General features: G+C 42.7%; 1 protein-coding gene across 2 annotated transcripts in view; it reads left to right on the top strand.

Moving 5' to 3' along the window:
• The window catches only part of LOC310710352 (uncharacterized protein), a 41,258-nt gene extending 30,722 nt beyond the window's left edge, over nt 1-10,536 (top strand). The window contains exons 5-6 of one of the 2 annotated variants that reach the window (XM_083511270.1): nt 8,327-8,507; nt 8,688-10,536. In XM_083511270.1, coding sequence (XP_083367396.1) covers nt 8,327-8,505 — 179 coding nt within the window. In that variant the 3' untranslated portion in view covers nt 8,506-8,507; nt 8,688-10,536. Of the gene's footprint in view, nt 1-8,326; nt 8,508-8,687 lie in introns of those variants that run through there. The other variant, XR_014527962.1, reaches the window with a different exon arrangement.
• The last annotated feature ends 1,515 nt before the right edge of the window (nt 10,537-12,051 follow it).

The following is a 12,051-nucleotide window of genomic DNA, read 5'->3' as shown; positions in this document are numbered from 1 at the left end:
CACCCTATTATATCACAGCACAAGTTCGTCACAGTATTTGGTGAGGACAAGCTGGATAATGAGGGAAGCCAGGAACAAAGGTTGAAATTCAGAAGTCAAATGGATATTTTTGAATAGACTCTGGTGGGGATGAAGATTTCATCCATTTTTTTTTGCAGGACTAAAAAGAAAACAAAAGACAAAGCTTTGCACTGAGCAAAAACTGTGCGCTTCTGTATGGTGAAACTATATGCCCCTTTAAATGTCCCTCACTGGAAGTGACATGAGATATTTGGTGTTGCTCCTTTGGGTTCCAAAATGGTCAGAGAGATTTAAGGGCAGTTCAACACACACACACACACACACACACACACACACTCTCTCTCTCTCTCTCTCTCTCTCTCTCTTAGTGCAGATACAGTGGTGCATCGCAGAACGAAAAGAATCCGTTCTGTGATTCTCTTCGTCTAGCAGTTTTTTCATCTTGCGAAGCAAGCCCATTGACGGATTAGCGGATTAGCGCTTTTAGCGGCTTATCTGCTGATCGGATCAGCTGATAAGCGGCTTAGCGGCTTAGAAAAGGGGGGGGGGAGGAAAAAAAACCAGTAGGAACTCGCAAGACATTGTCGTCTTGCGAAGCAAGCCCATAGGAAATTTGTTTTGCGAAGCACCTCCAAAACGGAAAACTCTTTCGTCTAGCGAGTTTTCCGTCTTGTGAGGCATTCGTCTTGCGGGGCACCACTGTATTAATATTGTGTAGCTTGAAGCAACTGGATGCATAAAAACTGATTCCTTTTGGAATAAAGCATTGTCCAGACCTATTAGATATTATTCCAAACTTTACTTGCAGAACTTTCTTCAAAACACAACAAAAACATCAAAGATATATCCAAACGGTTGTACAATATCTTGTGTATGTCCAGCATAGGCTCAGCATCTTGTAAGAAATAAAATAACTTATAACCAGGAGCTGACAAATAATTATAATAAAATGGAGTGTTCAGAAGGGTACACATGATTATGATGAAAGAGACATGCAGGTTTTGTACTTAGCTGTTCTCTGTTCTACCATGAGAAACATTTCCTTGGTTTTCAAAAGGCTTTCTAAAAGCACCTGAAGCTGAAAAAGTAACTGGAACAACATGCTAGCTAATAATAAACCCTTCTTTCATAACGTTACCATTTAAATAGATCAAGGCTTCTATGCCAATTAAATGAACAATTTGAAAGTGCACACTCTTTCATCCTCTCAACAGCATGGTGAATAAGGAAGGCCATCAATTGTATTGTAATACATATATAGGATTCAGGCCTAAAACCTTTAAGGTTTCTCCATTGCTGCTGCTCAGTGAGAGCTTGATTATTTTCACATCCTCCTGAATCTGCAGGTCTCTTATTATTAATTCTTCTGACTATTTTAGTGGCATGTGCATACCCTCCAATATTTCTCGGATGAAAATAGGGATGTCCTAAGGAACAGCACTCAGGGACACGGGTTAAACCACAGAGCCTAGGACTTGCCGATCAGAAGGTCAGCGGTTCGAATCCCCATGATGGGGTGAGCTCCCGTTGCTCAGTCCCTGCTCCTGCCAACCTAGCAGTTTGAAAGCACGTCAAAGTGCAAGTAGATAAATAGGGACCGCTTTGGCGGGAAGGTAAACGGCGTTTCTGTGTGCTGCTCTGGTTCATCAGAAGCGGCTTAGTCATGCTGGCCACATGACCCAGAAGCTGTCTGCGGACAAACGCCAGCTCCCTCGGCCTATAGAGCGAGATGAGCGCGCAACTCCAGAGTCGGTCACGACTGGACCTAATGGTCAGGGTTCCCTTTACCTTTAAGGAACAGCAGGACATTCTGGGATCAAATCAGAAACCGGGACAACTTCTGTAAATCTGGGACTATCCCTGGAAGGGTCCACTTCTCAATGATGGGTATGTAGAGTTTTCCTTGCATGAGAGAGAAAACACAAGCCCTGACATCGTGTTATTGATGGGATTGTCACCAGCAAGCATTTGTGATGATGAGTCTTTTCCGTTGACTCATCAGTTTTTGTCATAATGGAAATAATATGGTGGAGAAGAATTTGCAAAGCCTTACTAATGTGATTGGAGCACGGGTGGCGCTGTGGGTTAAACCACAGAGCCTAGGGCTTGCTGGTTAGAAGGTTGGCGGTTTGACTCCCCACAACGGGGTGAGCTCCCGTTGCTCTTTCCCAGCTCCTGCCAACCTAACAGTTCGAAAGCACCTCAAAGTGCTAGTAGATAAATAAGTACCGTTCCGGTGGGAAGGTAAATGGTGTTTCCGTGTGCTGCTCTGGTTCGCCAGAAGCGGCTTAGTCATGCTGGCCACATGACCCGGAAGCTGTACGCCGGCTCCCTCGGCCAATAAAGCGAGATGAGTGCCGCAACCCCAGAGTCGGTCACGACTGGACCTAATGGTCAGGGGTCCCTTTACCTTTACCTTACTAATGTGATTAGGCCTACTAGTGATTTCATTTTTATTTTAAAGAAATTGCAGCCCCTCTTTCCCTTTAAAACCAGAATGGTTTGCACAAGGGGAAATGACAATAGTTTCATCATTTATTTAAATGAATTTCTAATTGTTATTTTTTTTATAATAGTCTCTAACCTAGTCAAAGATACAATGTGATGAAAGGAAGGTGGCTTTGAGGGTAGGGAAATATTTGGGATTCTATAAACTATTAGGATGTGTTCTTCTGACACAATGAGGGTTGCATCCAGCAAAGACATCCTATAGTGCAAGGGCCTTCTCCTGCACAACAGAACTTCTTCTCCCTCGGCTCTCTGTGCCCCCTACACTTTCCCCAAATCCACTCTGAAGGATTGAGGAACCCCCAAAAATTGTAGGGGGACCTGCCGAGAGGAGAAGGAAAGAAAGCCCTTATGCTAATGGGACAACTCCATTGGATGCAACCCGTTGCTTCAAAACGGCATGCTTTTCTGCATATAGAAAACTTTCTCTTCTCAAATATAGATTCTCGATTGTATCCCAATTCAACCTCTGGATTAGCAAGCCAGAGCCTTGGTGTAGTTCAGAGCAGACACAGGGAATTTTCACTTTGTGGGTTGCCATCTCTGACCCACTCCCCGAGGCAAGAGCCTGGCTTCTTAAAAGCTAGGTTTTATTTAAAATCTAATTGCTGTATGACATTTTTTTAGGGGAGGGTCACAGCAAGGGAGAGAATGATTAACACTTCCCTTCCTGTGCACTGTGAGCTCCCCTAACCCCCCCTCCTGCTGCATAGCAACACAGCTTTCATTGATATATATTTGGAGGCACATTTGGGAGGGTTGCAGCTGGGGAAGGAATGGTTAACTTTGGAGCTTTCACATATTCTCTCCTTGCCAGGAAAAGGTTAAAAGCCGCCTTGCTTCTGTTTGGCAGTGTTCCTTCCTTTCATTACAAAAGCTGTCTAAGACACCTTCTGTTTCTAAGCACACTATTTTCCCCTGATCGCTTCAGGGAACTGGATTTTACCATGATTTTATTTATTTGACTTATTTGATTTCTTCAATAGATGTTTAGACTGCTCTTTGGGCAACCCCCCCCTCAGGTGATGTAGAATATAGACCCATAAAATCTAACAAGAATATCATTCAAAAAGAAGAGTAGTTTAGCTGGCTGAAAACCCCACCTAATATTTATAGAGCTTAATTGGCCCCCAAGGGCTATGATGAAAACTTAGGTTTTAAGAGCTGTTTAAAATTAACAAGGGGTGGGGTGTGCCTGATCTTATTTGGAACTGAATGCCAATTGGGGAGGGGGCACCACTGAAAAGGCCCTGTTCTGTGTATCTTCCAATCTGTTTTTAAAGGTAGGTATCTCAATAGCGCCTCCAAAGTACAGTGGTACCTTGGGTTAAGTACTTAATTCGTTCCGGAGGTCCGTACTTAACCTGAAACTGTTCTTAACCTGAAGCACCACTTTAGCTTATGGGGCCTCCTGCTGCTGCTGCGCCGCCAGAGCACGATTTCTGTTCTCATCCTGAAGCAAAGTTCTTAACCCGAGGTACTATTTCTGGGTTAGTAGAGTCTGTAACCTGAAGCGCATGTAACCTGAAGTGTATGTAACCTGAGGTACCACTGTAGATCTTAAGATGTGGGGCAGATTGATATGGGTGAAGGCCACCCTTAAGATAACTCGCACCTAAATTATTTAGGGCTTTGAAGATCATCAAAAGCACTTTGATTTGAACCCTGTACTCCAGTTTAACTAATCTGGTATTGGTGTGACAGCTTCCCAGGAATTAAAGCTGATGTGGTGAATTTCAGCAACACATATGTTTCTCCCCCCCAAACCAGACTTTTTGCAGTAAAGAAAGTGACAGGAAAACGAAAAGTGTGGGACAGCACCTGCTTGACACAACATTCCTGCAAAGTATGGAATGCCACATGTTTGGCACAACATCACACAAACTCCTGGCACAAACTTTCATAATGAAAGCACAATAAAGAGTTGACATGGTCTAACCTACTTTGTGCAAACAAATCAGGTCAGTAAACAGGTAATCCGGATGCCCTAGTGTCCTTCCACATGGTGACTAGAAAATAAGAAAATTATTCCGGTTAGTTTTCAAAGAAAAACTAACCAGAATAATGGTCTTCAGTGTTGGGGAGAGGTTTACGAGCCACTGGTGTCGAGTATTGCTCTGCGATGGTTTTCAAACTGTATTCTGGGGAGCAAAGAGGCTTATCAGGAGTTCCTTAATGAAAAGATCAATAATGGGAGAAAGCTTACCTGAAAGACAGCTTGCCCATCAGTACCAATCATACCTTGTGTTTAGTGGCCCAGGAGAGTGTTGATTGCACACTCAGTTCATCAGGTATGTGACGAAGCCTTTCCAATAGACTTGGCCAGAGCTGCAGACATGCAGAGGGGTTCACAGTAGGCTACTTTGATGTGGAATGGGTTCCTTGAAGGTACAAAATCTGAAAAACGCTGGAGTACTTTGTGGAACAGAGGCCACAGGAGAAGCAATTTGTTCTCAGGATAAATGGCATATTTGAAATACGTAATGCAAGAGTGTGTACAGGAAATAAATAATCACCTACACTGCTGGTCTTGCAACTTTCTGAGAACGTATTGTGATACCTGAAATTACTGAAAATTGGCATGTTTTTAACAGACACTGGATAACGTGTGGCATGTGGATTTTGTAAAAATTGGCTAGATGTTTAAATATCCATGACAACGACTGTAATAATGGTTTTACCCAATTAATCTGATTTTCCATAGCTGTATAGATATGTATAGAAATACACTGCAATGAATTAATGGTATTGTTAGTATGCAGATATCATTGTACTAGACTGGCATATAAGAATTTCAATTCATAACTTTTGTTGGTGATTCGATTGATTTTTGAATGCACACCTCACCCTTATTGCCAAAGTCTGCTGCTATCATAACTCCACTGGAACCAGCACTGTTCGTACACTGGGAATCTGGGATGCACATTGAGTTTTTGTTTATGAAAATTTACCCAAGTGGCATGGCATATGCATTCCATATTATGTGAAAGTGTAGTTTTGGTGTTTAGCAGATTTTAGGTGCCAGTTATTGACAGTAATAATTCCCCCCCCCTCACCTTCAGCAAATGCTCAGAAGCTTAAAAATGACTCAACATGGGGGGGGGGGGAATGTGAAAGGAAATCTCAAGGGGGGCAACAGAAGTCAAAACCTGTCAAGGGGCTGGAAGAAAGTAATAACCAAGGTTAGAATCTCAGAGTGCTAGAGTAGTCCTGTGTTTAGTTTGAAAACCAGACAGATAAGCTGTTTGGAGACTGACCATCAAAGAGACTTAAGGGTAGACAGGAAATATCCCAAACCCATTTTGAGCAGTGACAGAAAAATGCCCTTCATTCATTTATCATCTTTAAAATGTCCAGCTACAAAACACAAACTAATTCCAAAGAGACAGCGAAAGAGATAGCTGCCATATCAGTGTTGAGTAACTGTAGCGTTTCACTGGGCTACAGATGGCATTTTGCAAGGTTATTTCAAAATGGTGCCCCTCCCCACTCCCATGTAGTGCTTTTCAGAAGCTCCTGGGGAGGCGTGGAGAATCTCCTAAATAGCCCTCCTTAATGACATGTTTACCAATGTATAACTAGGGCTGGGGCATGGCCCTCTACCATGTCCTACACAGAAATATAGTCTAGAAAGTGTGCTTTGGCATGAAGGAAGCTCTGACTTACATGAACGAAGGTCTGAAAATGGAAAGTTATTGTAGCCTGTACTGGAGCTGAAGTTGTTTTTACATATGAAAATTACCAAGAGTGTGGAAGGAAAAAGAGCAGGACAGTGAAACTGATGGTCAGAAAGCCCAGGGGGTTGGTAGGGGGTTGCCTGCTGGGATGTGGTCTTGGGTCCAACAATGCTAGGTTGTTCCTGATTCTTCCTCCTTCCTCCTTTGTGCTTCAAAGCAGCGGTGGGGGAACCTGTGGCCCTCCAGACCTTGTTGGATGCCAAGTCCTATTAGTCCCATTCAGCAATGTATCCCATTCAGAAATTGTCAGGCTTCAGGGAATCTAATAATAATAATAATAATAATAATAATAATAATAATAATAATAATTTATTTATACCCCACCCATCTGGCTGAGTTTCCCCACTACTCTGGGCGGCTCCCAATCGAGTGTTAAAAACAATACAGCATTAAATATTAAAAACTTCCCTAAACAGGGCTGCCTTCAGATGTCTTTTAAAGATAGGATAGCTGCTTATTTCCTTCACATCTGAAGGGAGGGTGTTCCACAGGGCGGGCGCCACTACCGAGAAGGCCCTCTGCCTGGTTCCCTGTAACCTCACTTCTCGTAATGAGGGAACCGCCAGAAGGCCCTCGGTGCTGGATCTCAGTGTCCGGGCAGTGATCCCCCTCCCTCATGGCTGGCAGCCAGAAATGGGAAAACAAGAAGTTCTTACCATGTAATTTTATTCAAAATTCACAGAGATAGATGGATGCTGCTGCCTCTCAGATAATGGTGTTGCTCTGAGTAAAGTCCCACCCCCTCCATCTCTCCTATCATATGTCATCCCTGCAGTGGCTGAACTGTGCTTTCTGCCTCTCAGCTTTCTGTTCTACTACTCTCAATGCTTGCTGGGACCTGGGGGGGAGGGTCTGGCATGCTTTCCAAAGACACTGAGTCTGTCAGCTGTCTCTCCCCTGGTGCTTCTTCTTCCCGCTGTTCCTCTCCCAATATCCCCCAGCTTCTCCCCTCTGCAGCCTCCGAACTATGGCCTCTATACTGTCCTCCTGTTCTCGGGAGGGTTCATGAGGACGGAGGCGGTCCCCACCATTCCTCCTCAGTCCAGTCCCTGACATCAATGAAGAGAACTATAGTTTAGCACAGTCTGTCTGGAGGAACACTGGTTCGCCATCTCTGCTCAGAAGCATTCTCACAGAGCCCTTGAGTTTCCCCAAACCTATTTACGGAGAGGACAGAATAATTAATATGAAGGCAGACAATGCTGTCAATAGTTCTGAAACTCTTCTCTGTGTTTGGTTTTGTTTGTAACTGTACATACAGCCCACACAATTTCCTCTTTCAGGTGTGTGACACACCCCTGGTGAAATGTGGGGTTGAGTACATGCTCAGTAAGCCACATCTGAGGTTCTCCATGCAGTCTGATCCAATGCAGTCTCACTCCTGTTTAATTCCGAATGAGTTCAATGGGACCTACTGCCACGAGTGTGCGCATACGATGGTTGCACTAGTCTAATTTTCTTTAGGTGGGGTTTGTTAAAGCAGCTTTAGTTTCTCACCCTGGAGCTTTAGGGCTTATTGAACTTTATCCAAGATCTTATTATTTGATAGAGTTGGGATCTCTCTCATATAGTGGGAAAATACACCCTAGATAATGAAAAAGATCATCCACATCCCCCTCCCTCTCACACACTAGCCCAACCAAGTAAATACATGAAAGAGAATCTCCATTACAAGTGAAAAATGGAAGCCCCCTTCCAAGTCTCTCTCAGAGCTCGCTATCACAGGAGTGAATTAAAATAACAACAGGTGCTATTCAGAAACTGTATTACCGCTAAAATGGGAAGAACTGGGGGCTTTGCCACATGGGAATCTGAATACAGATGCATAAAGAACTAGAGTTCAGGAACAGACATAATGAATAGATTTTCTAATCTGTATCAGAATGTCTCTGGATCATTAGTGTTAGCTTCATGTCTATCTATGCAGTGCCCAGAGCCCTTCACAAGTCCTTGGATACTTCATTCAATAGGTGGAATCTCTTCTACATCCCTACAATTCATTTTTGCAACAGCCTCTGCACTATTTTCTCTTCCATATACCTTATTTTTTTATTTATTAGATGACAGAAAGGAGCTGGTCAACCAGGGAGGGAAAGCTGGGGACACCCTCCAAATGTTGTTTGGCTCCATCTCCCATCAGTCCCAGCCAGCATGGCCAACAGTCAGAGATGAGGGGACCTGTAATCTGCAGGGCCACAGGTTCCCCATCACTGCGGTCCACAATGGGATGAGAAAATAAAGGTATGCATGACCTATATTAATAATTACCTGGTTTTCACGACACAATGTGGAAGTGTAGATTGGAACAGAAAACCAATGGTTGCACATGCCAACGCCTGAGCTAAAAAACAAACAACATGTGTTTGCTTCCTAATCCATTAGTAGTATGGCACCACTAATACGTGCAACTCTACTTGCCAGGTGATGCGTCGACAGGAAATTAATAGACGCGAAGGCAGAAGCTGAAGCTCAGAAAGTTCATAAAATGTTGTCTCCTTCTGGAAGAGCGACAGACAAATGATTAATTTAGATAGAAAAGAGAAAACGGTTCTTGAAGATACAGTGATACCTTTAGAAGCCTGAAATTAAAAACAGGTTGGTGGTCGTCCCGTCCACCCCCGCTTTAAGCCATTCTAGTCATCATTCTCCTAACTCATATCAGGGATGAGTTGATTGTTTTGGGAGGAATGTCCTTTAAGGGAGGGAAAAGCACAGTTACACCAATGGTGAAGATGGATTCGATTGAAATTAATTCTGTATGCTGGGAGGCATGGGAGGTAGCTCAGAAGGGGGCAGTGATACATTTGCTGACTGCCAAAAAGAAAAAAGGGTTTGGGGGGATTTCAAGATACCTTTTGACATATGTCAGTCCTAGAAAAATGAGCCATCTAGGGGTGGAGTTAATCTGCAATGGTGTATCAGAAAATGTCCTGTTATTACCAGCCCTGGTGAAGGGAGAATGCATTGAGAGAGAGAGAGAGAGAGAGAGAGAGAGAGAGAGAGAGAGAGAGAAACTTTTTGAAAACTCATCAGAAAAGTACTGAGATGACAGCTACATTTTAATCAGCCTGTGTGACCTGGGCTGGCTTAAAGAAAAGTTAATTACACCAAGAAAGGAGAATTTGAAGACTGGCTATATGACAGTAGCTAAATGAACATTCAGCGGCCAGGTCAGGATCAATAGTAACAAGCGAGTGGTTTATTTTCTTAATTTTGAACATTTTATTTCTGCCTCTTCCTTTGTGCGCAGGGTGGCTATCAACCATTGTGAATAAACAGGACCAGATAATTCCCTTCCATCTCACTTTGCAGTCTATTTTGTACCCTCTCATGTACTTTGTACTGTCTTTTCCCTGCTCTTTTTAGCTAACTCTCCCCCCGCCTACGCTGCCCACAACACAAGAAGGAGCCAATGACTAGTGCACAACCTTTGTCAACTGCCTCGTCTCCTGCCTTGTCAAATAGATGCCAGACTGTCCTCCCTTTTGACATCCCACTCGCTTGTGATTACTTGCAATTAGGGTTTGACATTTTTTGCTTGATTTACAATCAAACCAGTATAACCAAACTTTAGGACTAGTTCTCACCAACAGAAGGCGAGGGGACAACTCTGTAACTCTTCAGACTCCCACATGACTGAATGGTCATATCATACACCCCCACCCCCTATGTACCACATCCCTGTACATAACATTGGAATGCCAGTATAGTACACTTTCTCTAGCTGTGGGTCGTGGGGGTGGAGTATTTGCTTGAGTTTCCATGCCCATACAGGAGAAAGAGCTAGATTTAGAAATAGTTTCCTTATCACTAGGAAGAACATAAATAAACCAAGAACCGATCTTCTAAGACTGTGGTTCTCAAACTTTTTCCCTCTGGGCTATACTTTCAGAATGAGAATTTGCACACACCAACAAAGGGGGAGTCTGTGGCCCCCATGATATACCCCAGATATACATTGAAGAGGCAGCTCATATATAGCCAGCTGCTGGCGAGTTTCTGAAACCATCAATATTTTCTTTAAAACGCTCAGGTATTGATTCTCTTGAGCAAAGATGGTAAATATTCACCGTTCCTATTGCATAATGAATTTAACTTGATATTACTTCTGGCTTCCAAAATGGCTTTGGCTGCAACCCAGCACACCGTTAAACAGATTACATCCCAAAGTCAGCTGGATTTAAGTTGCCTTGTGCATAAGTTTATAGCTCTTTGCTGAAATGTTTCTTATTCTCTTCTCTAGTCCATCAGTAGGAAAGAACTTTAAGCATATTTGGCCCAAGGATTAAGGCTTTCTGGGAGATGGTATATAATGAACTGAAAAAGGTATTTAAATATACCTTCTTGAAGAAACCAGAGGCCTTTCTCCTAGGCATAGTCGGCCAATTGTTGCCAAAGAAGGACAGAACTTTTTTTATGTATGCCACAACAGCAGCAATAATACTCATTGCAAAGTATTGGAAGACACAAGATCTACCCACCCTGGAAGAATGGCAGATGAAGGTGATGGACTACATGGAACTGGCGGAAATGACTGGCAGAATCCGAGACCAGGGAGAAGAGTCGGTGGAAGAAGATTGGAAGAAATTTAAAGACTATCTACAGAAATATTGTAAAATTAATGAATGTTAGAATGATGTTGGATAGAAATTAAGTGGTTTTCAGCTGTAATACTATAAGGGAATATGAAAAATGGATTATTAATAGGCAAAAATTTAACGTTACAATACTTTAAGATTAATGATTAGGATAAACAAAGAGGGGAAGGATTTGCTGACACAACAAACTGAACTGGAATACAAAAAAAGGAGGCGTGAGGAGGTCCGGGAAATAAGCTAATGCAAAATAAGTAATGGAAAGAATGAGTTGTTTTTAACCATTTTTTTATTTTTTTATTTTTTATTTTTACTTTGTAATACTTTGAAAATTTTAATAAATATCTTATAAAAAAAAGAACTTTAAGCATATTTGTTGTTGACTGAGCAACACAACAAATTTTTAAAATTAGTCCCCCCCCCCCCCCGGCCCTTTGGCAGTGCAGGCCCCATTTGAATGCTTGACTGGATACTCAGGTAGTGGTGATGAAAAAGAGGGCCTTTCACCACCTTGGGCTGATTCCAACTTTTTCTGAAGACTTGAAAGGCTGCCTATCCATTATATACCCAATAGGCCACTGTGGTCTGTGGGAGAATTTAACCTTAAAAGTTCCAGAAATATCCACAGCCACTCAGAGCAGGCCTTTTAGTGTGGCTGCCCTGTTGAGTTATGACAGGTGCTCTCTATCTGCACTTTCCAGAAACAATTGAAGACATTTTTTGTTCTCACAAGATTTCTCAGACAGGTGAAGAGGCCTCTGCCATGGGTGGCTCCTTTTATTGTTTTTCGATTAATTTGCTGTGCCATTTTTAATTATGCAATGCACTATTGCGTTTTTATACTGTAAACCATCTTGTGATTCTCGGATGAAGGGAGGTATATGATTTTAATAAACAAAAAATAATTGTTTTTAGCTGTTTTTATTACGTTGTGTCCATCACCTTGAGACACATATATAGATAGCGCTAAAGATGATGAAGATGATCACGATACAAACTTGCCCCCAGTTATCCCCTAATTATTTTCAGGTGAGGTTATTGCTATATGAGGCTGGTTTTAAAGACAGGTGAAGTTGCAGGACTAGACCAAATGAGACTTGTCTGGATCCATGGAGGTGAAGGCTAATTCTATGTCCAGGGCAGCTGTCTACCAGCTCTTCTGGTATGCCGGCTGAAATCCTACCTGCCTG

The sequence above is a fragment of the Podarcis liolepis genome (assembly GCF_965112155.1).
Source record: "Podarcis liolepis genome assembly, chromosome: 6".
Taxonomy (NCBI): Eukaryota; Metazoa; Chordata; class Lepidosauria; order Squamata; family Lacertidae; genus Podarcis; species Podarcis liolepis.
This window is presented reverse-complemented; position numbering and strand designations above follow the sequence as displayed.